The sequence below is a fragment of the Vigna unguiculata genome, chromosome 3, assembly GCF_037176805.1.
Source record: "Vigna unguiculata cultivar grain cowpea cultivar isolate G323 ecotype 2 chromosome 3, ASM3717680v1, whole genome shotgun sequence".
In the NCBI taxonomy this organism is placed as follows: Eukaryota; Viridiplantae; Streptophyta; class Magnoliopsida; order Fabales; family Fabaceae; genus Vigna; species Vigna unguiculata.
Window position 1 is genome coordinate 46628104 of NC_140794.1, and position 27293 is coordinate 46655396.

General features: G+C 31.3%; 3 protein-coding genes and 1 long non-coding RNA gene across 6 annotated transcripts; 3 read left to right on the forward strand and 1 right to left on the reverse strand.

Moving 5' to 3' along the window:
- Positions 1–3904: 3904 nt before the first annotated feature.
- On the reverse strand, positions 3905–4591 carry LOC146887911 (uncharacterized). Its single transcript, XM_085670463.1, has one exon. The coding sequence runs from the start codon at positions 4589–4591 to the stop codon at positions 3905–3907; it is 687 nt and encodes a 228-aa protein (XP_085526589.1).
- A 4610-nt stretch (positions 4592–9201) lies between these two features.
- On the forward strand, positions 9202–11531 carry LOC114176238 (rac-like GTP-binding protein ARAC6). Of its 3 annotated transcripts, none has more exons than XM_028061207.2 (9): positions 9202–9351; positions 9471–9572; positions 9654–9776; positions 9874–9961; positions 10035–10144; positions 10306–10369; positions 10826–10890; positions 10992–11057; positions 11150–11531. In XM_028061207.2, the coding sequence occupies exons 3-9, from the start codon at positions 9678–9680 to the stop codon at positions 11249–11251; spliced, it is 594 nt and encodes a 197-aa protein (XP_027917008.1). In that variant the 5' UTR covers positions 9202–9351; positions 9471–9572; positions 9654–9677; the 3' UTR covers positions 11252–11531. The 3 variants fall into 3 exon arrangements, with proteins under 3 accessions (XP_027917008.1, XP_027917009.1, XP_085527559.1); XM_028061208.2 differs by having other exon boundaries at positions 9471–9543; XM_085671433.1 differs by lacking the exon at positions 9202–9351 and having other exon boundaries at positions 9358–9572.
- Positions 11532–13788: 2257 nt separating this feature from the next.
- Positions 13789–16518, forward strand: LOC114176239 (uncharacterized). The gene is made up of 2 exons (XR_003602981.2): positions 13789–14947; positions 16288–16518. It is a non-coding gene; the product is annotated as an uncharacterized LOC114176239 (long non-coding RNA).
- Positions 16519–19986: 3468 nt separating this feature from the next.
- On the forward strand, positions 19987–24980 carry ATRAD17 (RADIATION SENSITIVE 17). Its single transcript, XM_028065916.2, has 12 exons — positions 19987–20408; positions 20548–20605; positions 21264–21349; positions 21433–21480; positions 21928–21984; positions 22220–22322; positions 22573–22883; positions 22971–23325; positions 23459–23584; positions 23720–23918; positions 23993–24050; positions 24362–24980. The coding sequence occupies exons 1-12, from the start codon at positions 20232–20234 to the stop codon at positions 24596–24598; spliced, it is 1815 nt and encodes a 604-aa protein (XP_027921717.2). The 5' UTR covers positions 19987–20231; the 3' UTR covers positions 24599–24980.
- The last annotated feature ends 2313 nt before the right edge of the window (positions 24981–27293 follow it).

Here is a 27293-nt window from a genome sequence, read left to right on the forward strand (position 1 = left end):
AGTGGCATAAATGATTAATTACTATATATTTAGATACATTTTGAATGGTTACACTTACTATAAAAGGACATCTTGGGATTAACTTTCTTAATATTGTTAGAAAAAGGGTTATTTGTGAAAGCTATTTCATTCTAACTTATTATTATAGTTCATGCATAAACATTTATGTCTCTTTTTTTTCTTTTTCTGAAGAGAGTATATTAGAAAGGTTATATACATATATATATATATATATATATATATATATATATATATATATATATATATATGACACCACAACCCAAAATTTTGAGGTATAGAGTTTATGAATTGTTTTTTCATATTATAAAGTTTTTAATTTTGTCATTTTTATTTAAATTTACACTTTGATTATTTCCAACCAACTTTTGATTTATAGAATATGTTTTAAAAAAATGTCAAGAAAAATTATACTCAAAACTATTACACCATTTGGATTATAAGACTCATATCGATTGATTGAGATTATTATTATTTTTTTATATTCTCCGTATTTTGATTATCAAGTGAAAGTTTATATATATATTACTCATAAAAAGAATAAAAAGATAAGAACTAGAGGTAGGTTTTTAGTTGTAATGGTTCGTGTGTTCTTAGATTGCGTGTGGTTTCTATTTATTTGGTGAAAGCAACCAATAACTAATTCATCAATACAATACACACATCCATTGTTGCATCACCTTAACTATCTATTACTTCATCCAAATCTTCCCTCCTTCTCCCTTCTCCCTTCTTCATGTTCATGGATTTTGGAGTTCCAACATAAAATAATAATGTTTTTCTCATTTACCAATCTAATTCATTTAAAAAATACCTAACCTCAAGGAATAATACAACACAATTATAAAATAAGAAATATTAAAAGAAAATTGGTTACCATGATTTATACATGTTTGGACAAACCGCTTCATAAATGCTTCTAGAAGAAAAAACAATAAGAAAAAATTAAACAAATTTCTTTGAGTTTTTTTTTTATCAGCAAAGAATAAAATTTAATTAAGTAGAGCACTTAAGGGGTGCTCTAACCCTTATACAGAAAACATAACCTGTAAGTGTTGATGCATAGCTTAGCAAAAAAGAGTCATCAACCAAAACCTACTAAGAACAAAGATGTAGCCTTAGTATATCACCATGACACTACACACAAGGCTCTGCAACATCTATGAAACTATTGACATACGACCCCCTCTATTGCAGATATGAAGTTGTTGCCTCTGATATAGCAGCAGTCAGCTCCCTCTAGCACTACTGCTGTGCAGTTCCATAGCTACAGAACTCAGTCATGTCTGATGTGTTGCAGACTGGATCCTGCAGCATCGCTATAGTTAAGCCTTGCATTATGATACTTTCTTCCCTTCACTTGAGGAACCTGCATTTGCTTACCTATCACACTGAAACACACAACATTACCGTATCATAGAGATTTTAGACATGTATGTGGGGATAAGCACCAATCACTATAGGAGAACAAGGCAGCTGAGATTTTGTGCTTCATCCACACCCAAGCTGTCATTTGAGCCTGACTAAAGATTTCTATAGGGTCAACTTTCCTTTGTTTAAAGATTACATTGTTCCTATGGTTCCAAATTTCCCCTATAATAGCTAACCACATTACTCGCCAAGCTAGATTTTGTCTACTATTAAAGTCAAAAAGATGGAAGTGTTGAAAGTTGATCCTGGCTTTAATGTGGTGCACAGTGCATAACCCTAACCACCTGTCACACATATTCCAAACTATTTGGGTCACCCTACAAGAGAAGAATAGATGGTCTGTAGTCTCTTCATGTGCATTACACAAATCACAAAGATTATGTTGTAGTTGAACCCCCCTTTTAAGTAAGTTATCCTTAGTCGGTAATTTATCCAAGAATATTCTCCATCCTAGTATTTGAGCCTTAGGAGTTACTCTTGTGCTCCACAACATTTTGAACTCATTGTTCTGTACTTCTTCATCAGTTTTCTGCAATGTTTTATAAGCTGTCTTTACTGAGTATATCCCATCCTCATCTTCTTTCCATTTCCAAGTATCAAAATACTCCTTTCATAATCGTGGCCCGTCAATAACGAGGAGGAGTTGTTTCTCCATAGTTGATTCCCATACAAATCGTGATCTCCTCCACAATAAGTCCCAATGCCAAACATTGTCCTCCCAGTGACCGACCTCCCCAATAGCACCATCTTTACAGTCTGATATCATGTACAACCTTGAAAACTTACTTTTAAGTGTTTCTTCCCCTACTCATTTGTCTTTCCAGAACTTCACTTTTTTCCCATCACCTAACACCCACTCAAAGCTATTATCAAACCAAAGACCTTGCAACGTGCCCCCGCAAACCTTATGGATGTCTGTCCACCATCTTGAAGCAGACTTTAATACGATAGGATCATTAAGGTTTCTCCATGACCCATACTGTGACTCTAGGACCTGTTTCCATAACCCATTATCCTCCGTACCTAATCTCCATTTCCATTTGGCTAAGAGTGCATCATTAAAATTTTGAATGTTCCTTATGCCAAGTCCCCCTGCCTCCTTTGATCTACATATATTCTCCCATTTGACCCATGCTATTTTCTTAGTTTCCGAACTCCAACCCCAGAGGAAGTTTCTTTGCATTTTTAGGAGTTTGTTGTTCACATATTTTGGCATTTTATAAAAGGATAGATAGTATAAAGGCAGAGCAGATAGAACAGATTTAATTAAACATACTCGGTCAGCCATACTTATAAGTTTCCCTTTCTAGTTAGCTAGTCGGCTGCTGACGTTCTCAATCATGGGCTGCCAGAATTGTTTTAACCTTGGATTTCCTCCAATTGGCATTCCAAGGTACACAAACGGAATATCCATATGTTTGCAATTTAGGGTGTTTGAGAATACTTTCAACATAGATGCATCCAGACCCAGCCCCCCGACTTTAGTTTTGGAGAAATTAACCCTAAGACCTGACGCCAGTTCAAAACTTCTTAATATAGCCTTTAAAGTTCGTGCATTTTGAGCTTTTGCTTTGCACAGGAAGAGGGTATCATCAGCAAATTGTAGTAGCCCCACATTTGTTTCATTAGAGCCAACCTTAATCTCACTATACAAGTCTTTCTTAACAGCCTATCTGACTAATCCTGCCAAGCCCTCTACTACAATAAGAAAAAGGAAAGGTGCCATAGGATCTCTCTGTCTAAGACCTCTTGTAGGGGTAAACTCATTAGTGGGACTCCCGTTCACCAGAACTGACACCGAAGAGGAGCCCAAGCATTCTTTAACCCAATTGATCCATCTATCATAAAAGCCCATTCTGTCCATCATATGATATAGAAAATCCCAATTGACCGAATCGTATGCTTTTTCATAGTCAACCTTTACTATTGCCAGCCTTTTCTTTTTTTGCCTATATTCCTCCACTATCTCATTAGCTACCAAAATACTATCCAAGAGGCCTCTTCCTTTGATGAATGCTGATTGAGTGTTATCTATAATCTTAGGCAACACAATTTTAAGCCTATTTGCTAGGATCTTAGATATTATCTTATACACACAATCGACTAGAGAAATAGGTCTATAGTCATCCAAGTCGAGAGGGGTTTGTTTTTTTGGTACTGGTGCAATGAATGAAGCATTACACCCTTTTGGGATCTTCCCCTCTTTCCAGAACCATCTTACCGCATTGTTAACATCGTTCTTCAGCACCTTCCAGTTGTGCTTTAGGAAGAGAAAGTTAAAGCCATCAGGACCTGGACTTTTCGTTTCTCCATATTGGTTTATGGTCTCCTCTATTTCGTTATCACTTATTTCCTTCATTAATAGCATGTTGTCTTCCTCCGATATTGTTTGAAACTCAATGTTACGGAAGTTAATACTGAACGATTTAGGTGCGGAAAACCTTTTTTGGAAGACTCACCTTACTTCCTCCCTTACCTTTGTTGGGTCCTCACACCACGTCCCATTCACGTCCACCCCTTTTAGTTCATTTGTAATCCTCCTCCATCTTATTCTTGATTGGAAGTACTTTGAGTTGGTGTCCCCTTGTTCTATCCATTTGAGTCTTGCCTTTTGATTTAATAGTGCACTTTCCTTATGCAATATCAGCTTCAACTCACTTAAGACTTCCATGCGTTTTGCCTTATCTGCATCCTTGATATTGCTTTCATCATCTTCTTTGTCTAGAGCATTAAGTTGTAGGAGAAGGTTTTGTTTCTTCAAACCTATGAATCCAAACACCTCTTTGTTCCATGTTTTCAAGTCAAACTTCAACTTTTTCAGCTTCTCCTTTAGAATTATCATCGGGTTTCCTTTCCCAATATAGGTTTCCCAAGATTGTTTTACCGTCTTCTTAAAAGTTGGATCAGATTTCCAAATGTTGAGTGTTTTAAATGGCTTAGGTCCCCAGTCAATTGTGACCGATTTAAGCATTAAAGCGCAATGATCTGATACTTGTCTTCCCATAATGTATTGTCTACTATTTGGCCAATGCTCTAGCCATTCAGTAGAGACCAAAATCTTGTCTATTCTACTCTTAGCCATTCCATTTTCTTTGTACCAAGTATATTTCCCTCCAATCAATGGCACATCTAACAACTCCATTGTCTCTATGAAATTATTAAAACCTTGAATCTCTCTTCGAGTTGTGTTTCCACTCGGATTAATGCCCTTCCTTTCATTATGTTTTCTTACCGCGTTTAAATCACCTAAAATACACCATTGACTACATATTTCTCCCATCTTGAAGTTAATTAATTCTTCCCACAATTTGACTTTTTCATTAAAATTGCAGGATGAATACACATTAAATACAACAACTGGAGTTAGGTCTCTATTGGCATTATTACAATACTCTCCTATGACTCCTATGTAAGAATCCCCTATAACATGCTTTGATAACTTGAATCTGTCTTTATGCCACATTGTTAAAATCCCCCCCGAATTTTCCACTGCCGAGATGCTCACCCAGTCTATATTGTTATCCGCCCACAGGTTGTAACAGCTAGATGGTTGTAAATCTCGCAATTTGGTTTCCTGAACACATAACATGTCTACTCCTTCACTTACTAGTATCCCTTTTAGGTATTTCCATTTGAGACCCTCACCTAAGCCCCTTATATTTATGCTAATGATTTTCATTATCAACTATATTCTTCCCTATTACACTATTCCCCTTATTCCTATCCCTGTTTTCCCTATGATCTAATTCCTTCAAAATTTGTTCCTCTTCCCCTGAAAAAGTGACCCCTATTTGTTTTGCTAGGCTCCAAATTGTTACTGATTCAAAATTGTTTGACGGGCATCTAGTGGACCAGAACAGTCTATTGCAATTTAAGATGTTATCGTCAAACAATGAATTGTATATAGTTTGGACCACTAACCTGAGAATTTTTCGTTTGCTAGCCTTACCATTCTCCTTCACTCTGCAATTGTTGGTTGTTGGTTGTTTCGTACTTGATTCTCCAACCCAGAATTGTCGCCTCTCCTGGAAGTCTGTTGGGTCCAAAATTGATTCCTTGATTAACGTCATGTGATTCAACTTTGGGTTTCTGCTGCAATCTTGGCTTCCTGTTTTCTGATCAGACGCTCCAGCCCTATTGATTTGATGATCAAAACCCATGCTTTCACATTTTGGTTGTAGGTCGCATTTCTGTGATGGATGGTTACATTTAGTTGGTCCCGTAAGAGTCGTGTCATGGTTCATGTTTACCGAGCCTAAGTGATCATTATTAGGGCCCAATTGTGTTTTCTTGATAATAGACTCAACAGGATCTTTATCGGCAAATTGGATTTCCCCTAATATTGGCCCAAAATCACAAGTAAGAGGATTTTGTAAGTATAAAAGTCTTTTTAAAGAAATACGATTTTAACTTTTTTTTTTCATGTTTTTTGGTTTTTAATCTATTAACTATAAAACTATCCTCAAGAATCTTAAGTTTGATTTATGAATCTTATTAGAATAACTTTAATTGAAACATGATGATCCCATTTTAAGTTTTTTATAATAATTGTCAGTACTAAATATCGCATTCAAAGTATGGTCTATTTTGAAAATTAGGATCTCATTATAATTTTCTTCTTAACAAATTCCTAGATACAAGAGATATATCAAATTCATTATTTTGTTCTTGTAATTTTATTCTTAAATATTAAGTTATGTTCTTGTAATTAGAAATATTAGTGGAATCTCACGTAAACATAACGTAGAATATCCAAAATTTTATTACAGAAGACAATTTTATTTAAATGTTATGGTCAATTAATTTCTCAAATAAATGAAGAGCAAATATGGTCTACAACAAATGATGTTAAGATACTACCATTAATATATTGTTAAACCATTAACCAATCTCACAACATTGTTAACCATTTATTTGGTTGATTGTTCCCAAGCACTAAATATTTTTCTCTCGTTTGAAAATTATTTTATAAAAAAGAAATTCTATCTAAACATTCCTTATATATAAGGAAACGATTGTTCATAAGAAAAGATGTTGGCTTTGTCTTGATATACCATACAAAATTCGATCTACATTCATTCCTTGCATCTCATAACACCCTTTTTTGGAATTTAGAAGAAAATGATGCAGAATGAGCATGGTATATATATAAAATTAAATTCATTTTTTTTGTAACAAAAATTAAGGGCCCAAACCCAATAGCACACAGTCCAGCCCAAGTTTTCCAAGCCTCAATACAGACGATGTATTAGTTTTTCTTTGTTTTCAAAAATATAAAATTGTTAACAAAATTACAAAAACATATGTATAGCTTTACAAGCTCTCCCACTTCATAAATGTATTTTGTAGGGAAATTAAGGATGGGTTGATGTTAAACTCTCCTAGTTTAGGTTAAAACAAAAACCCTTAGCTATTGTGTTTTTTTTTTTTTTTTTATTCATTAAGGATAAAGAGTGTTTAACTCCTTCACATTTGTATCTTTTATAAATAGACATTCTGAATTTTAATCAACCCTCAATCTTTTTCTCATTCGTAAATGAATTGATTTTTGGTAAGATTTTTGTTTTCATTACCACTGAACTTTAAACTTTACAAATAACGTAAATAGTTATGCGAAATTTTTATTTTATTTTAATTAATGTTTAAAAATTATTATTTTCTATAAATGATTATATTCTAATATTTATATAATATTTGTTAAGAATACAAGTGGGAGTCTAATTCCTACATTGAGTAGTAATAAGAAAGTTAAACATCTTATAAGAATGAGACTTATAAATTTATTGTCTTGAAGTTTTGAATTGAGAGTGGAGTCAATCTCGTGTGTGATACCTAAATTTATACATCATTTAAATCAATTTTTATAAATTATCAATATTCTTACATATAATGCTTAATTGAAGCAAGTTTTTAATTGTTTATGTAAACATCTATCATTTTATAAAATATTGTACTTTGATTAGACAAATTTGATAATATGATTGTTTTATTTTTAAAAATTAATTAATTTAATATGTTTTTAGAATGAGATTTATACGTATTGCTGAATCGATAGAAGTCTAAGTTGAAATTCAAAATATTATTTTAAAATTGAATTGAATTGAATTTAAATTATTTTTAATAAAAAAATTATGATTTCATTTAATCATATTTTCCAGGAATAGTTACAATTATCGTTTATATAAATTTATAATTATTTACAAATTTATATTTAAATAATTTCTAGAAATTATTGATAAAATAAAAATATATGCCATGGGTTTTCCTTCAATTTTTTGATGTGGACTTAGACAAACACTCTCTTTTATTTAAGGTCAATTTACAAGATATTGTTCTTTTAAAACTCAAAGCTCTATAAAGGTTTTTTCTTAAATGAAGAATCAGAATTAAGGATGGAATGTGTATTAAAATGTCATTTACTTCGATTAAGTGATGCTAGATTATTAAATATATCAAAATAACTCTCAATGGATATAAGGGTAAGGATGATTAATTTCTATAATTACTTTTCCATTCTAAAGCATAGGGTGAAGGGAATAGAGATTCATCTTTAAAATCATTTCTTTATTTTCACATCAAAGTTTCGAGTTCATGTCCATTATAATAAGCTTTAATAAGGTTAGTTATTATCGGATTTGAACTCTAGAGTTTCATTATGATTTTGTCATATTTTAAAAAATTAAGAAAGGAAGGAGTATTTCAATTACATTTTACTTTAACTTTTATTTTCTTTTATTATTTTAAAAATAAGTTTATAAAAAACGTGTTAAAATTCAAAAGTAATTATTTTGTAAAAAATAACACTTCTTAACAAAAATTAAGCAAACAAACCCAATATCATTAACTTGAATACACACTGACCAATACTTTATTCTTCTTAACAACTGTTTCTCCAATGTTAATCCATTGTGCTCTCACACCCACTATATTTTTATATGTTATTTTTTTATATTGGATATTTTAAATAAATTATGTTTACGCATACTTTAGGGAAAAAAATATTGCATAAATTGAAGACATTCTTATAACAAGGCCAAATATATATGATTCTGATTTTTTATAAATTAAAACGACAAATTTAGTTATATCAATTTTTTTTAACTTGTGGTTCGGATATCTTTGAACTACTTTTATTATAATATAAACTAACTTGCATGCGTTATGAAAAAAAGGTTGAAGTTAAAAGTCACGTTAGAACATAAGATGTTTAGAACATAAATCTAACAGGGATAAGGAAACAAAAGGGGAAGAGGTAAAAGTTTTATTTTATTTTATTTTATCAGCAACAAAATTTATAGATATATAAATATATTGTCCCATGAATAGAATGACAAACATATAATTGTCTTATTTTTATTTTCTATCATCCGTTCTTTTACATTACCAAATATAATGAAACTGAAAATTTAGGTACAGTTTGTATTTGAAGGATAAACTAAAGTGATATTCACTAAGAACAAAATTTCTCTAGTTTACCCTTGAATATAAACTTTATTTTCTACTTTTTGTTAAAATAAAATTATATATATATATATATATATATATATATTCTACTTTTTGTTAAAATAAAATAACATTTAGACACTTAAAAGAAAAGGAGTCTCGGTCTTAACATTCTCCTGAGGAACCGACTTTCATTGCTATCCGATTAATGAGGTGTGTAAAATTTGCCACATAAAAGAAAATTACACTAAAAGAAAAAAAAATTGGAAAAATTGAAATGAAAAACAAAACCGAAACGAACGATGATAGTAATAAAAATGGCATATAATGAACGCTTCAACAGGAAAATTTATCGGATTAGAAAAATTCTCGTCTCTTTCTCTTTCTTTGATCTCGTTCCGCAACAACAACAACAACGACTCACGTTCCTCATGCATAATTTCTATCTCCTCCAAAAGGGTTAGGGTTTCTCATTTTTCTTCTTCTTCTACTTCATCCAAATTCCTCTCTCTACTTTCTTTTTCTTGCACTTCCGGATTTGTTTCAGGACTCTTTCTTTTTTTGTGTATGTGTTTTAGAATTTGCCATGACGGAAGTTTGTAGATTTGAATTTTTCCTCAAAGAGATGCATGATTGAAGCAGAAAGTTGCGGTAAGCGGTGGTGGAGAAGAAATTGGAAGGTTGTGTGTGTGTGGTGTGCGGTGTGGGTGAGTTATTGATCAAGATCCTCAGATGAATGATATGAGGGTTTTGTTTTTTAGGTGAATAGAGGGTAATTGAAGAAGATGAGCGCTACTAGGTTCATCAAGTGTGTCACTGTTGGAGATGGAGCTGTGGGCAAAACTTGCTTGTTAATCTCCTATACCAGCAATACCTTTCCCACTGTCAGTTTTTTTTTTCTTCTTTTTTACGATAACATTTTAATTTTAATTTTACATCTTATTTCTTAATTTTGTATTTCTTGACTTTCGTTGGTAACAGGATTATGTGCCAACAGTTTTTGACAATTTCAGCGCAAATGTGGTTGTGAATGGAGCCACTGTTAATCTGGGATTGTGGGACACTGCTGGTAATATTGTTCCGATTCTTTTTTTCGTATAATTAATTTTTTCAGATTTTTATTGTTTTATTTTGTGAAATAGGACAAGAGGATTACAACAGATTACGACCATTGAGTTATCGAGGTGCCGATGTTTTCATCTTGGCTTTCTCTCTCATAAGCAAGGCCAGTTATGAAAATGTTTCCAAGAAGGTATTAATTCTTCTTACTCTATTTTAGTTTGTTTTTCACTACCTTAATTATAATGCATATGTTATTATACCTTTAGATTGGAAAGTGATCTTTCCATGATAACTGCAAAAAATAAAAAAATAAAAAAATCCATTGATTAAAATTATTATTTTCATTTCCAGTGGATTCCAGAGTTAAAACATTATGCACCTGGTGTTCCCATTATTCTGGTTGGCACAAAGCTTGGTGAGTTAACCTCTACCTAATTTGTTTATGCATTTAATTGTTTCCTTCTAGCATATTAATCTATATAATATGAATTAATATTTATATCATGCAATCATGTATTTATATAACGTGATTGCTTATATTTTTTTTTATATGTTCATTGTTGATGAAGTTGTATAAATGGTTATGAATATATCTCTATGAAATGTTTTGACATTCAATTTTTTTTTTGGGTCTATTTGATCTTGTCATTCATATTTTTTTACTTTTTTTTGTGATTATTTTACTCTTATATGAATATGAAAGGGTTGTGTCAAACGATCTTTTTCTATGTTCAACGTTCATCGTTGTGATAATATCTAAAGGTTAAATAAGAAAGAAGTAACTTTCACTCTTAGTCATAAACTTTGAACAATTTGGGTTAGGAATTGTGATTGAACATGGTTAAGTTTTTGAAAATTTGAAATGGGACAGATCTTCGAGATGATAAACAGTTCTTCGTAGACCATCCCGGTGCTGTACCCATTACCACAGTTCAGGTACAAATATATATATAATATTTTTTGTTCTTTAATTGTTTTACACTTACATTTGTATCGAATTTTAGGTTTTAGTCTAAAATTTTGTTGTGTTGTTAAAGGGAGAAGAACTTAAGAAGCTGATTAACTCACCTGCTTACATTGAGTGCAGTTCAAAATCACAAGAGGTTTTGTAGTCGAGTTATTTTGCTTCTGTTATTGCACACAATATTGGTTAAATTAATTGATAAAGTTGAACATTTTTTGGAGTTTATCGCAGAACGTGAAAGCAGTGTTTGATGCAGCCATAAGAGTTGTCCTTCAGCCACCAAAACAAAAGAAAAAGAAGAATAAAGGACAAAGAGCGTGTTCAATATTGTGATTATCACTATTTTTGTTCTGCCTAATATTGCCCTCCTCTTCTTCCATTTCTTCATTCCTTTGCCATTGAAGAAGTTGGAGTCTTCTGGGTCTTCATTTGACATACTCAACGTCTCCTTGGAGCATAAAGTGCTTGTGAATTCTAATTGTCAAATTTGCTTTTCATGCTACACACATTTTTTCATAACTTATGTTTTATGTATTAATTTACTGGAACTTCCCAGTTAGGAATTTACCACCTTATTTGCATGAATATATTTAAATTATTTTATAATTTCATATATACTGCTTTCTATATGTTTATCGACTCTCTATCATTTTGCTTAGTCCTATAAACGTTCAAACTTTTATCCTCCTTTCTTTCAATCAACATTTTAAGGATCAACAACGAGGCTTTATTAAGACATTACCATAGAAAAAAAAGATAAAAATTTAAAATATCTGACCTATTTACACAAAGGGTTGTAGATAATATTTTCTTTTATGTTTGCAACAACTATGGGATGTACACTTTGTTATATTTTTCAACCAAATAATAATAGTATTTTATTCAATTTAATTTCTCTTTATTTTATAAATTCAAACATAGTCATATAATATTTTGATATCCTTTACATTGTGATGTTTTAACGTACACAATTATAACTACATTATCCGACTTTTTAAGTTTAATATAGCCTTTTATTACTCAATCTAAATTAGTCTTATACTCAGCATAACATTGTTGAAATTGCAACGGTCCTAAAAAAAAGTTTTAGACAATTTCACTCATATCATATATAAATATTGAATAATAAACACATTTATGGCGTAAAATCTCCTTAATTACATTTAGTAAAAAATTTACGATCAATTTGTTAATTTTCCAACTTTTAGTTAAAAAATAGTTTGACCTGATTTAACCACTTTGCTTTTTTAAAGGTATAATTTCCAAAAATGAAAAATCTTATAACATGTTTATAGAGAATAAACTATTTCTCTCTTTTCCTTGTATCATTGGCTGTCTTATTTAAATTTTGTATCACTTCACTAATGTCACTATTGCAAATAGACTCATAATGTTACCGATTCAATGTCAGTCCAATAAATAATAAACGTAAAAAATGACTGGTGGTAATTTTGTAATTAAAATGTCAAAATTTGCGTCGACTTGACTTGGAACTGATGTCATAGGTGCTTTCAAGAACAAAATGTTGACATTCTGAACATTGAGCAAATTAAGAATAAGGTGTTATCTCACATACCCATCAGATGGAGGGATTTCAAGACAAAACACTACAAGAAATTTTCTATTTTGCTAAAGAAATTTGCGAGGAAAAGTATTTGTAACTAATCCCTCGCTAATTTGCGAGAAAATAGTGAAAAAACAAAATTGTAGCTAGTTTTGTAGCAAAATAGCTACAAAAATTAAAAAATATATATTTGTAACTAATATCTTGCTAATTTGTGAAGAAATAGTGAAAGAATTAAATTGTAGCTGGTTCATAGTAAAATAGCTACAGATTTACCATAACATATAATTGTAGCTAATCCTTCACTAATTTGCGAAAAAATTGCAAATAAATAAAATTATAGCTTGTTCGTAGCAAATTAACTACAAATTTACTATAATATATATTTGTAGCTATTTCCTCTCGATTAAATTTATACTAAATTAAAATATAAAATAATTTTTAATTTAATTATCTATTTTTTAAAATTTAAATATTTTGAAATTATTGTTAATTTAAATATTCTAAAATTAATTTTAATTTAAATATTTAAAATTATTATTTTTAAATATAATTGTATATATTAAAGTATAAAATATAAATATAAACATAAATAAATTAAAACATATTTGTCTCATAAAAACATTAAAAAAGTTTCACAACAATCAAACTATAATAAATATACAGTTATATAACAAATCTTAATATAAACTTAATTATTAATTACAATTAAACAAAAAAGTTAGATATATAAACTTTAATTTTAATAAAAGAATTATAAGTTAATAGTGTTTCAGCAGGAACAATATAGTGAGATGAAACTAATTTTACTGGATAAACTGGGACAACTTTTTTGTTACTTTCAATTAGACTAACATTCTTAAAATGAGTATAAAAAAAAAAACAAGTACTTAAAAATTAATTTAAGTACTTTTTTTTATGAATATATTTTAACAAAAAATTCTTGCATATTTTTCTTTTAAAATTTTTTAGCATAAAATTTATTTGATTTTTTGTATAAAATTCATTTGACATGAAATATTTAAAAATTTTATAGTGAATACTCTTTTTGCATGAAATACTTGCAAAATTATTATTTTAAGTTTATTACATTAATTATTAGAAATGTAATTATTGCCTACAACTTTTGTATTCAAATTCTTTCTATCAAATTAATTATACTAAAAATATATGTAATTTTTCTTAAAAAATATTTATTACAAAATAAATACATATAGGTTATTCTTTTTTAAAAATACCTGTAAATGATTTTAATTTAATTTTATATTTTTATGACTTGAGTACTTACACATTACATGCAATTGCCCTTGCGCTCTCCTTCATTTATGACCTTCATCTCATCACTTAACGTCGAGCATCCTTTTTAATAACTACATCATGTTTTTATTTCTATCTTCATTCATTCATATTCTGGAAAAGAATCTCAACCGTTCCAAATTCTCACACTCCATCACATCTCTTGGCAGTTTACATCTCTCAATTCTCCTTTCTCATTTTATTCAGCCCCAACTACACACGATCCCGATGATGTTCTGGAGCAATTCCGACGATGTTCCTGTGCGATTCCGACGAGCTTCCACGGTCAACAATGACAACAAATTTGCTATTAAACCATTTTCATGGAGAATTTTGCTATTATTACTACATGAAGAATTTGGTATCTCATTTTCGTTCTCCATCTCCAGCAACCGCCCTTCACAAACCCTAATATGATGTCGAAATTCACGAAAGAGGTCAAATAGTGGGAGCACGTCAACTGCCGCATGTTCCCCACCGGAGCACCACTCCCAAGCCAGGAGCACCTCAACTGCCCCATCGTTGTTGAGTACGAAGGTCCTCGATTTCCGTATATGATGTTCCTAAGCTTGATTCGCTCGAAATCGGCACCACTGCATCCGCCATTCTAATTTGCACGACTTCAATAGTGGTTTGAATGATTGAATCTGGTGTGCTTTTGTTTTTTGTTTCGTAGAGTAAGTAATCAATTGTTATTTTCATTTATTTGGAGAGTACTCTGCTTCATCTAGCAATCAGAGGGGATCTCTTATTACATTCGTGAATGGTTGGAATGGGGTGGAGATCGTTAATGCGATGCACCTAGGTATAACGCACTTTCTCTACTCAAATTAATGCAACTTAGCTCATTTAATGATTAGGTTGTTTATAGGTAGATTCACTTATGTTTTACCCTGCATCTTTTGCTCATTATCTCATTTTGCATGCTTGTGTCTACAATTATTTGAATAAATAGTTTTGTCCTAGAATTAATTTGTAATCTATTTTTCTGTGTGCACGTTGATGAAACCAACTAAATATATAGACATCTGTAGTTACGTGATTTTGGTTTCTTTCGTTATGATCCTGGTGGTACTCAATTTTTGAACCATGAAGAGATACCTCTTGCACTTGAAGCTGCCCGTGTTGGACTAGAAATCAGAGTTGTCGGCAATGATTGTGGTGAAAAGGTATTTATCATACAAAAATTATTCTATTAAGTGGAATAATGACCTATTTATTTTTTTATTATCTTCAATTATTGTCTAGCAGTTAACTAATGATAAGGAATATAACTAAATAGATATGGTATCGTATATCAGAGATTAGATTTGGTTGTTTGTTAACAAGTGTCATTTAGGCATCAAGGTTTTTGTTACTCGAAATGAGATTATGCTAGCAAAGTGCTTTGAATGAATTTAATTTTGTCTTTTAGCCAATAATATAGGACAAATTAGTTCTGATGTTTAATTTAAGAGGAAGAAAAATGACAAGATTAAGATTTACATAAAAGGAACTTCTATGCCTCTGCATAAACATCAACAACAAAAATACATATATTATACCATGTAAGGCTGCAAAGTAAGCACACAAACCTTGCTTTCCAATTTTCTTTACTTATAAATCTTCCCTTTCTCCTTTATAGTTGTTCTCATCATTTTCCTTGGTTTTATAGATTCTCTTGGAACCGTGCATTGCTTGGTTTTTGTATGTATGGGTAGAAGTTATAAAAATGATAAAATTGTTTTCTTTGAGATAGTAATTTATCGAAGTTTGTGTTACAAGTGAATTATGAAGAATATCTCTATTGGAATACTAGGCTATAATATGAGTCATTTTCATCAAGATGTTAACCAGTAATTGGTTTCAACCTTGACAACTTATTGGCTACCGAAGTGAGTATAATCTTTTAGCTTTTGTCTTTGTTGGGGATTCATCTGAAGTATATTGGCTATGGCTCCTCATTTACATTATAGATCGTGTTCAAATCTTGTACCATCTTTTTCCTGATGATTATGAGATAGATCCCACCTATTTATTATTTGCCAAGAGGGGAAATATCACACGAGAGAATCCACTTGTGTGAATGAATTTTGACTAGTTGGATTCTAAAAGATTTGAGGAATAACATTTATCGTCGCCTTCTGGAGTAGTTTCAATTATATTTTTATTGGAAAATTTGTGCAGTATTAAGAAGTCTGATGTAATTTTAGACTACTCTCTCAAATACTTATCATAATTAGTATTTACAAATTGTTTGGTTCGTTGGAATTGCGCGTTTTGATGATCTACTGATTTTATAATTTTATCATTTTAAGATAATACTTCAAGAATTATTTCACCTGCTCCTATAAACAAGAAAAAAATTATAGGAAGTTAGTTTGTAATAGAGGCTAGGAAACCAGAAAAGGGTATTGATTGAAAAAAGAGTTTGCGTGTTAAATCTTAACATATTGAAATGTTTTCTTTTGATAATGCAAATTTAGTAACCTTTTCTAACAGATCTTCTTTCTAATATTTACATTTTCAGGTGCTTTTTCAACTAATTCAGCAGCATGAAGTTTTCCTTTGGGTAGATGTTTCACATCCCCTTTTGCAACCTTCTCCACTTCCTCAGCCACTTCTACAATATCTGCCACACATTCTGCTTTGTCTATTGTTGTCTCATTTTTTTTCTATACAAAGATAAAAAATTCTACTATAATACTGAAAAATAGTTTCTTTAAACGTTATAATTAACTATGTTCTTATTATTTTAATACCTTTGAATTGTTCCAAAATCCCCATTTGCCCCTTGTAAATGAAAGAAGTGCATTGATTATTATTCCAATGATCCAAACATTCCGGTTAGATAACGTCTTTTCTTAAACTTTGTTAAAAGCATATTTAGAACAGGATAGTGGCGCACGAATTATTGTATATTCTAAATATCATTCTCTAATTAACATTTACGTGTCTCATTTTTTTAACTCTCGCATGAATTAACAAAAAATTAGTTACGAATTAGTGAGAGAAAAATTGTGAAAATTAGCTATGAATTAGTGAGAGTAAAATTGCGACAAATTAGTTATAGATTAGCGAGAGAAAAGTGTGACAAATTAGCTATGGATTAGTGAGAGTAAAATTGCAACAAATTAGCGAGAGCCAAGTTGCTACAAATCAACTACAGATTAGTGAGAGAAAAGTTGCGACAAATTAGTTATGAATTAGCGAGAGAAAAGTTGCGACAAATTAGTTACAGATTAGCGAGAGAAAAGTTGCGACAAGTTAGCTACGGATTAGCGAGAGAAAAGTTGCGACAAATTAGCTACAGATTAGTGAGAGCAAAATTGCGACAAATTAGCTACGAATTAGCGAGAGAAAAATTGCGACAAATTAGCTACGGATTAGCGAGAGAAAAGTTGCGATAAATTAGCTACGAATTAGCTAGAAATTTTAAAACTTTCTCACTTCATTTAGCTGCTTGGATTTAGCTACGGAACGTTCCCTGGCAATTTGCTAGTTAATCTGTAGCAAAAGTTGTTAGCGAGGGATTAGTTACGGATTAACTAAGAAATTTTCCGTAGCTAATATGCAAATTTTTTGTAGTGAAACTCATATGTCTTTGTGTTCGGAGATAGACAACATGACACTCTTTGTAGTAAGTACAAAATAATTAAGGAGGAGTAGATGCACTTTCATGCATCTAAAGAGTCTTGGAACTGACAAGTTTGTTTCTTAAATTTTTTTATAGTCACATAAGTCATACATTTTTTATTTACAATTATTAATTTATGTTATGTGTGACAGAAAAAAAAAGATAGTAATCAAACAAAAGACAAAAGCTTAAGGATGCAACACACATATACTCTCGTGAGGTGGCTATGCAGTATTAGAGACACGATTGAGAAAGTCTCTAGCAAAGGCTTTAGGATTCGAGTCCTCTAACCTAGTATTTGTACTTCCTAGGTACGAGATGTGGAGTCCAATGGTCACATGACATCACAATAAACTCAAATGATATTTGAAAAAAATAGTAAGTACAAAACCTAAACTCAAAACCATAGTTCAAATGAAGTGCTTTATGATTAAACTTGATTATGTGGTGCATGATGAGTTAGTTAAGCAAGAGACTCAAAGTTTGTTTGTTGGCCATGGTCAGAAAAATATACTCACAACGACCATTGGAAAGCCAGACCACTCAGGTCGTGTGTGTAGCATTGGAGGTGTAATTGGTCTTCAAGATTACTATGATATTCCACAAAGAAGTAATGAATCATTAAGCCAAAAGACCTTAAGGAAGATGAAGCTCCAAAGGGAGAAAAGAATCAACCAACACATGGTAGTTATGAAGTAATGCTTTATGGAACAACTTCAACAACAACAACAAATGCAAAGAGCACATGAAGAAAAAACTTAATTTCATGCAGTAGTAGAATATGGAGTTACCCATTGAAGTTCCAACAGGATGTGGTGTGAGCATAAGAGGTTCATGCTCTGTTGTAGACCATACTGACTGTACAAGTAGCTATTAGTTTATGGAGATCCCCGTGTGTAGTGGTCGTAGGACGACAACTTGAAGGAGCACAAATTATCTATTGTGCTCCCCTTCTGCTCTAAAATACGCGTGTGACGATTGATGAAGTTCGAGATCTCATACTCAAGTGTGTGTGCCAACTTTAGAAATCTAATTCGTGGGAGACCTCTATAATGTTATTTTTAATATTTTTATCTTACAATTTATAAATAAATGATCTATACCTTTAAAAATCTTTATTTTAGTTATTTTGTCTTCAAATAGTTATCTTAAATTTAATTATGCTTTTAATTAAAATAATTACTTTATTACAAGAATATTTTTACAAGAACTGAAAAAATTAGACAATGTACAATAAATAAAATCATAATTTCAAATTTACAAAAATATATTTTTATGAAAATCAAAATCAAAACTAGTTCATTTTTCTGAACTTAAAAAAAGATTCTTAATACTTAATGGTAAATTTAAATTTTAAAATTTTTTTCCATTGGTTTTTGTTCCTTCCCTTCGACTGGAAGCCACATGCTGAGAGAAGAGAAAACGCGCGTAGTTCCTTCCTTCCACTTTTGTATTTTGCGTTCTAAAATAAAAACACACAACCCAAGACCTCTTCATCCTGATCATGGACTTTAACCAACCAAAACTGCTACACCATTTTAATCATAACTCCACCTTAATAAAACTGGTATAATAATCCCATGTTAAAGTCTATACTACAAATATTAAAAATAATATAATTAAAAGGTGTGTTAGTTGATAAAAAAATCTCTAAATAACAATTACTTTTAGATATAAAAAATAATTAAGTAATTGGATTGTGAGTTAGTCTCTAAATTAACAATGCTAAACATCAAGTCATTAATTAGTCAATCATTAATAATATTTTGACATTATCACACCTAATGCTCTTAATGCTAACATCAAACTGATATTTTACCATTGAAAAAATTATTAAACAACAAAACTAAGAAATGATTTTAAAAATTTAAAGAGAAAAAATATTGTATATTTTTAAAAAAATAAATATTTCAAATAAATAAAAAATAATTTGATTTATATTATGTATGTAACCTTTATAATTGTTTAACTAAGAACATATTTATTCTCCATTGAAAGTTAACTTTTTTCCCTTTAAACTTATAAAATTGTTTTTTTTATAACTTATGTTAAATATTCTTTCCACGTAATCGATAATAAAATTTGTAAAATAATGCAAGCATATTCTAAAATTATATCAAATAAATGTTATTTATCTATACCATCAATAAAGATTTTTTTTTAATGTATACAAATTTTTAACATTTTTAATTTTTGAATCACCGTTTATTTAAATTTAATTATGTTTTTAATTAAAATAATTACTTTATTATTTTACTCTTTAAATTATTATTTATTTAAATTTAATTATTTTAAAATTAAAATAATTATCTATAATAAAAAAAAACAAACATGTGCAAATATATTTTTACTACTCTCTCCAAAAATAAATATTAAAAATTAATAATTTAAAAATTTAGGAAGATAAGATTATTTTTTACGAGAACTGACAAATTTATACATTTTACAATAACTAAAACAATAGTTTCAAATTTTACAAAAATATATTTTTTATGAAAACCAAAATCAAAACTAGTTCATTTATCTGAACTTAAAAAGATACTTAATGGTAAATTTAAACTTTAAAATCTTTTTCTATTGGTTTTTGTTCCTTCCCTTCTCCTAGAAGCCAAAGACTCAGAGAAAAGAAAAGAGAAAACGCGCGTAGTTCCTCCCTTCCACTTTCGTATTTTGCGCTCCAAAATAAAATCCTCCATTATCATGTTTTTGATTTCAATTCAGGGCCACTTCTGGTTTTTGTGGGTATCGTTTCACAAATCTCATTAGGAACTGAGTTCGTAATTTATCCCTTGTTGCTACGAATCCGTAGAATAGGAAAGGGAAAATAGGGTTTTCTGATGTCAAAGAGAAACTGCGTCGTTATTCTGTCATCGGAAGATGAAGTAGCTACTTCTAAGTTGAGTTCGAGTAGCAACTATAAGAAGACGAAGTCGAGGTCCACCTCAGCATCCTCTCGGGGAAGGAAGAAGGCACGTGCTTCACATTCTCGCTCTCACCTCTCCAAACTGCACGAGGTATCAGTTTTTTTTTTTTTTTTTTTTCACTTCATGTGTTTATTATTTACATTCTGTTACTTAAATTTTACTAATCAATGTGAAGCTTGAGCGAGTTTGCATTTTTTAATGTGTTTTATTTGATGATTCTTTTTGGCAGATAGACTTATTTGGAGATGACTTCAATGAGGTGTTTACTGGGTCAGAGGTATCCGCTGGTATGCTATTGCTGTGTTTATAACTTGTATTCAGTCTTTGTATTGTACATTTGTTATTTGTTTGCTTTAACATGATGCAAATGGATTCGGCTCCTCTAATGTGAGCCGTTCAATTTAGAAAGTAAGGTCAGTTTACTTAGTAACTGTTCTTGTTCTCGTCAACTGCTGAGATTACTAATTCTACACTTGCTCACTTCAGATAAGCTAATCTGATGAGATTACTGTTCAATATGCACAGTTCCTTTAAAGTGAGGAGGTTGCACTTTAGAGAATAAAGTGCATTTATGATCCTTGGACTGAAAAGCAATAGTTGAACAACTCTTTAGTTTGTTTACACAGATATTTGCATTTTATAACAGCATCAACCAGTTCATTTTCTAACTGACAGTTAAAACTTCACCTTATTCTCTAAATGTGCTCCTCGTTTTGAAGGATGCAATTTGTAGTAACACAGTGGTTCGATTTCAGTATTGATACTAATACCTTGAGTTTGTTAAGATGCAAGCTTTATTAAACAGATTGCTCGGGTTATCAACTTCACATACACAGAACAAAATTGAAATCTTGGATTTGTACCTTTCGTCCCAATTGTTGTGCCTTCTGGATTTTTTTTTCTTTTCTGATCTAATATGTTGCAAATGCTACGTGGATACAACAGGTACTCAAAGGAGCTTTGCAGAGGAGTTATGGGTTGATAAATACAAGCCCAATTCATTAGAAGAGCTTGCTGTTCACAAGAAAAAGGTCAAGAATCTGATACCTAAGCTCTTGATTCTGGTAGTGATATGAATATCATCCCATTTTCTCCATTTTTGTGGCATTTGCAGGTTGAAGATGTTAAGACATGGTTTGAAGAGAGGTTGAAATCTTCGAAGGTAAATCTAGGAGTAGAGCTGTGAGATTATAGTAAATTTGATTGACTTATGACTGTTATCTTGTTTTTCACGCACTAGCATGTATAGCTCCATAGAGATTGTTATTCTTGTAAATGTGCAAAACAACTTTTTAGAATGTGGTAATGATAAATTAATGCTGAATTGTCAATGTTTTTAGAATGTTTGAAAGTTTGACCTGGTATAAAAAAGAGCACGTCATCATCTTTTGCTTGTTGGTTGTTGGTTGTTGTGAGTCTTCTAAATTCTTCCTCATACGTGTTTAATTCCAAATTTTACATTTCTATGGAACTTTCTTCTCGTGTACTGGGTTATATACTAAGTTACTATATATTGTCCTCTCTGAACTTTATATATGGATTTTTTTGATTTTATTCTATTCATATTGTGAGTTCCTTTTTCTTTGTTTTCTTTATGGAAAATTTTCAGGGTGTCTACAATAATAATGTTCTCCTCATCAGTGGTCAGGCTGGAGTTGGAAAATCTGTATGTAGCTCTACCATCCTCATTTAGCCTCTTTCGCATACTGGCTCAGCCACTCAGGACAATTTGGAAATGTTAATTTTTGGAGCTTCAGGCTTCTACGACTTGGTGTCAAAATCTTCTCTTTTAACTATTACTAAATAACACTTCACTTTACATTGATATGGATAGCCTTATTTTGATGTACTTTGATAGAAATACCACTTAGATATTTAAGCACTTCTTTTTTACTATGTAGGCTGCTATTCATGTAATTGCATCTCATCTGGGAGCAATAGTTTATGGGTGGAACACACCTACACCTGTAATATGGCAGGAGCATCTTTATAATTCTGGCACAGGTGGGTTCAGCAACTATGTTTTGATGAGCTAGTACGAGTAAATCATGATTTTAAATAGCCTCTCTGTTAAACATCTATTTTTTCAGTGAAATGATTAGTGCCCTTGAGGGTGTATTGTTAAATTACAATGTGCATTGTGTTTACATTCCAATGTAGAATACTGCTGCTTCGGGTTGGTGGGATTCTAATGATTGAAATTTGTGACTTACTGATTGTGACCTTTTTTTTCTAATTTTCTGATTCAATGCAGGGACTCAATACACATCCAAGCTAGATGAATTTGAAAGTTTCGTTGAGAGAGTACGAAAATATGGATTATTGCTAACTTCTTATACTGGGGATTCAAAGCCTTCCATCATACTTTTAATAGACGATCTTCCCATGACTAATGGCAAATCTGCTTTTGGAAAACTTAAAAATTGCTTGCAACTTTTGGTAAAATCAACTCAGATACCCACAGCAATATTGTTAACTGACTGTGGAAATGCTGACTCAGTAGATTATAATGCTCGTTGCCTGGAAGAACTGAAGCTATCACTAGAGAGTTCTGGGGCTTGTAAGGTTACATCCTTGAAGAATTATCTTCTGGTTTTTATTGCCATGTTATAAGAGAATATATGTGTTAGACTTAGTTTGGGAAACTTTCAGGTTGCTTTCAATCCAATTACAGTGAATTCTATGAAGAAGGTTCTTTTAAGAATATGCCAAATGGAGCGGTGTGATGTGACTGCTGAGTATGTTGATCTAATAGCAAAAACAAGTGGAGGTGACATCAGACATGCAATCACTTCTTTACAGTTTTTCTGCCTGAAACCAAATCTAGTGCACTCTTTGGCCTCTTCTACTTCCTCTCATGTTTCGTTGAAAGAGGAAAGTAATAAACCTGATACATCAGATTCTGGATACTCGTTGCACTTTGGCAGAGACGAAGCATTATCTCTATTTCATGCTTTGGGAAAATTTTTGCATAATAAAAGGGAGACTGGAGTTGGAATAGAATATGGTGTGTGATTCAGCAAAATTTGGATTCCGTATTTTCTCTCTTGTACTTGAGGAAGCAGAAACATAACTAGGCTAAGTTAAATATTTGATATCTATGCTACATCTTTTAACTTGTTGATTTTCTTGTTTGGTAGATCAAGATGGATTTCTTATTCGAGAAAGACTTTCAAGATTACCATTAAAAATGGATGTCCCTGAGAAGATTCTTTGCCAAGCCCATGTGCAACCTGGTTCAGTTGCTGATTTTCTGCATGAAAATGGTACTTCCTTCCCATATGCTAGTGTTGACATTCTTCATAAAAATTGAAAACATATTTCTAAAATGAAGATGGCATCTTTCTTTAATGTTCTAAACCCAATCCAGTAGCTTTCTAATTCAGGCTAATTTCTTGCAGTTCTGGATTTTTTGGATGATGAGGCGATACATGACGCATGGACTGTGTCTTCATATCTAGGTGATGCTGACATTCTTCTTGCAAAACTCCGGGGAATGGTATGTAGTTATAACGAGGCAGAGGGTGTTTTACAGTCAGCTGCTGCATCGATAGCTGTTCGTGGGGTTCTATTTGGAAATTCTAATCCACTATCCTCCAGGTTATACTTGTTTACATTCAATGTTCCGTGACAAAACTTTATGTTTCTGTATCTAAACCTGTTCACTTGTACAGGTGGCATGCTGTTCGGCGACCAAGGCTCTGGCAAGTTGAGAAAGTATCATTTTACAAGGTAAACGCATTATGGCTCCTCTATATGTTATATGTTCTTATCCCGCATTTTTTCAACTATCTATTTGATGTAGGTAATTTGGATTTGAAATTTATTATTACATTTATATAGTAGTTACCTTGGGAAAGGAAAAAGGACTCCGGAGAGCATCAATGGAAAGTATTTTTTTATAAACGTTATTTTTATGCCATTTACTACGTCTAATTATTTGATTTTTTTTTCTCACTACAAGATTCAAATGTTTCATCTTCTAGATTTTTGTTTCCCGCCACTGTTGAAATTTGATTTCTGTTCATGGTCTTACATTGCAGAATAAGGTGGATAGGCTCAGAATCCCTGCCTGTAAACGGTTTAGTTCTTATCATATGTCAATTATGGCCACTGAGTACATGCCCATGCTTAAATTGCTCGGAAATAGAGCATGTGGATATGATGGACCGAGTCAAAAATCATCACCGAACTTGGAAATGGAAGACTTTGATTTCGATAAAATGGATTTAGATGAACAATCTATGGGCCTTTCCGATGATGACATAGAAGATTGGTAGGGATGCGACGTGTAATATACGTGGTTGCAATCTTACTTTAATGCATAGTGTTAGCACCTTCTCAAGCCTATCATCTCTACTATTGATTGAGGCTAAAGCTTTACAAAGGAAACAGGTTTGAGTTCTGATGCATGATCACAAGTCCGAATTGGTACTCTCAAGCCTTGATGGGGGATGATGGGTTTCTGAAAACAAATTTTTAGTGAGAAAGAGCCGTTGTAAATATCTACTTTTGTTAGTTTGTAGTTTTTGTGTTAACGCTCGCAATACAGAATTAGTAAGCTACTTATGAAGCAGGAACATGGAATGGAAGTTATTGGAAAAGATGCTTATATATTACAAACAATTCAAGGGGGGCAAATTCCAAGAACATGGAACATAATTAGTTTGTGTTTTTATTCGTTAAAAGGTGTTAATTTTTGTTTTTGTTTTTGTTTTTGTTAGATTGCTGCGAAGATGATCGTTTTAATAAGAGGAGAGAAGTTTGCAAATGATAGATAGTTGAATGCGGAAGTGCTAATGTTGGGACGTCCAATGTTCATAGTGATGCTAAAAGGTTGTGTGTTTTGAATACAATTATCAAGTGGTGATTTGAAGTAACATCAAGGTTTTACTAATCAATTTAAACGTTGATCAATTCGGCAATATTATACAAACATGCCAAGGAGCTATTTTGGTAGCTCATCGAACAATTTGTTAATATCTTCAAACATGCCAAGGAGCTGTTTTGGATGGGACGATTAAGGTGGAACTATTTTAGAATATGTCAAGGAGTTGACTTTGCTAGCTCAATGATAAGTTGGAAATTTCTCTAACTGAGGTTTTGCTCATCTAACGAGGTAGTTGGAAAATATTTCCTAATATGTAATAAATTATCTTGATAAAATGAAAGAAACTTTAATAACTTAAATTATTTTGATCTGGGTTAATTAGTCTTGACCTTTGATTTGACTGGTATCGACCTTTGGTTCGATTTGACTTATTACGATCTTTATGGATTGACTTATTTCGATCTTTGATTATGACGGATTCAGTTTTGGTTTTCAACCTTCGGCTTAAGTTGACTTGATTTAACTTTCAACCTAGCTGACTACTCATCATAACCTTAAGCTTGCGTTGACTTATCACGACTTTCATGCATGTCAACTTGGCACGAACTTTCGGGGCTTACTGAACTTGACTTTCGACTTAGATAGACTTATCTTAACCTTCGATCCAAATTGAGTTATCCTGATCTTTAGTTTGAACTGACTTATCCCAACATTTGGCTTGGGCCAACTTATCTTGACCTACGACTTGATCCTGTTGAACCAACTGAATCTTTAGTCTGAATTGATTTGATTAGACCTTTGATCCAAACTAAATTTCTTGTATTTAGGAGTTGTTTAACGTTTTGTTTGAGACAATTCTCACTTTGGTCTTGACTCTCACTTGAAGAGCATATTGAAGCATTGTTGGACCTCTCATTTAGTGGGATATTAAAAAAAGAGAACTTATTTAGGAGGGAGTTTGGCTAACCCATAAATCACGAATGAAATTGACACATCTATATATAGGATGATTCAATATTAAAAAATAATTAATTATTGTGAGGAATGAGCTTTCAACTCTCTCTACATGTTCGTTTCATACGTTTTTTTTTTTTATCAAATTCGTCATTATCACAACACGACAATTAAAATTATTTTGAAAAAATAAAATAAAATAAAATAGAAGAATGGTCACAATTTATCAAGGAAATTACAAAAAAAGCCTTTAAAAATTATCTTTTGGAAACAAATTTGAAACTTGAAAAGGACTTAAGGAAACTATTGTACAAAAGTATGCTATATATTATTGATGTGATATTAAATATGTAGACGTAGATCTTGGCATTCCAACTTCATGCATGAAGCATGTTTAAAATTGTTTTGGATATTGAATCACCCTCACCAATCATCAATAGTGGCAACTCATCTCCAGAAAAGTAACTAACTTGTGGAATTTAACTTATGACAAGAATGTGGCCAATGCTTATAATTCACATACAAAATGCAATGATGACACTGAAGCAAAACAAAAGTGAAAGATGGTTGTAAGGAAATATTTACTGATAAGGTACATCTTATGATAGAAGCTAAAAAAGAGAGAATAATACCTCTTACGATCTCTTTTTTCCAGTAATAGAAGCAAGAGTAACACTTCAAGCACGTAGCTAAGAATGTTTTTTGTTTTTTTTTTTTTAAGTTTTCTTTTGTGATTTCTAGTAATACCTCTTTTATTAGTTGATTAGAGGTTATGTCTTTTCTTGCATGAGTTGGCCTAGCCTCCTCCTGTTTTTTGTATTTTATTTCTTTCTTTTGTAGTGAGGCTAATGTATTAAAAGAAATTCATATTTTTTTCTCGTAACATATTTGTTCTTATGCTACTTTTTTTTTTTTCTGAAGGAGGTAATTTATTTTTCTATTTTATCTTTATGTGAGTGTTTCTTGTTGTGTGTATAAAAGATAGATGAATGTGATTGCAATTTTCTTTTATTCATATAGTTTTTATTCATGTATATGGTAGAGATATTATATAAATTTAAAAAAGAATTAAGATGTCTTATTTTTTTTTTAAATTTTACCAAATAATATTTTCTCGTAACATTTTTAGAAATTTTATTTTTAATTTTAACTAATTTGTGGACAAGAGACAAGGTGTTATTACTTATATT

Excerpts from the sequence above, each read along its gene's own strand:
- LOC146887911 (XM_085670463.1), bottom strand. The coding sequence starts at position 4,591 with ATGGAGTTGTTAGATGTGCCATTGATTGGAGGGAAATATACTTGGTAC.
- LOC114176238 (XM_028061207.2), top strand. The coding sequence starts at position 9,678 with ATGAGCGCTACTAGGTTCATCAAGTGTGTCACTGTTGGAGATGGAGCT. Across the intron at positions 9,777-9,873 it reads CCAGCAATACCTTTCCCACT|GATTATGTGCCAACAGTTTT; the intron begins GTCAGTTTTTTT and ends CGTTGGTAACAG. Across the intron at positions 10,891-10,991 it reads TACCCATTACCACAGTTCAG|GGAGAAGAACTTAAGAAGCT; the intron begins GTACAAATATAT and ends GTGTTGTTAAAG.
- ATRAD17 (XM_028065916.2), top strand. The coding sequence starts at position 20,232 with ATGTCAAAGAGAAACTGCGTCGTTATTCTGTCATCGGAAGATGAAGTA. Across the intron at positions 21,985-22,219 it reads AGGCTGGAGTTGGAAAATCT|GCTGCTATTCATGTAATTGC; the intron begins GTATGTAGCTCT and ends TTTACTATGTAG. Across the intron at positions 23,919-23,992 it reads TCTAATCCACTATCCTCCAG|GTGGCATGCTGTTCGGCGAC; the intron begins GTTATACTTGTT and ends TCACTTGTACAG.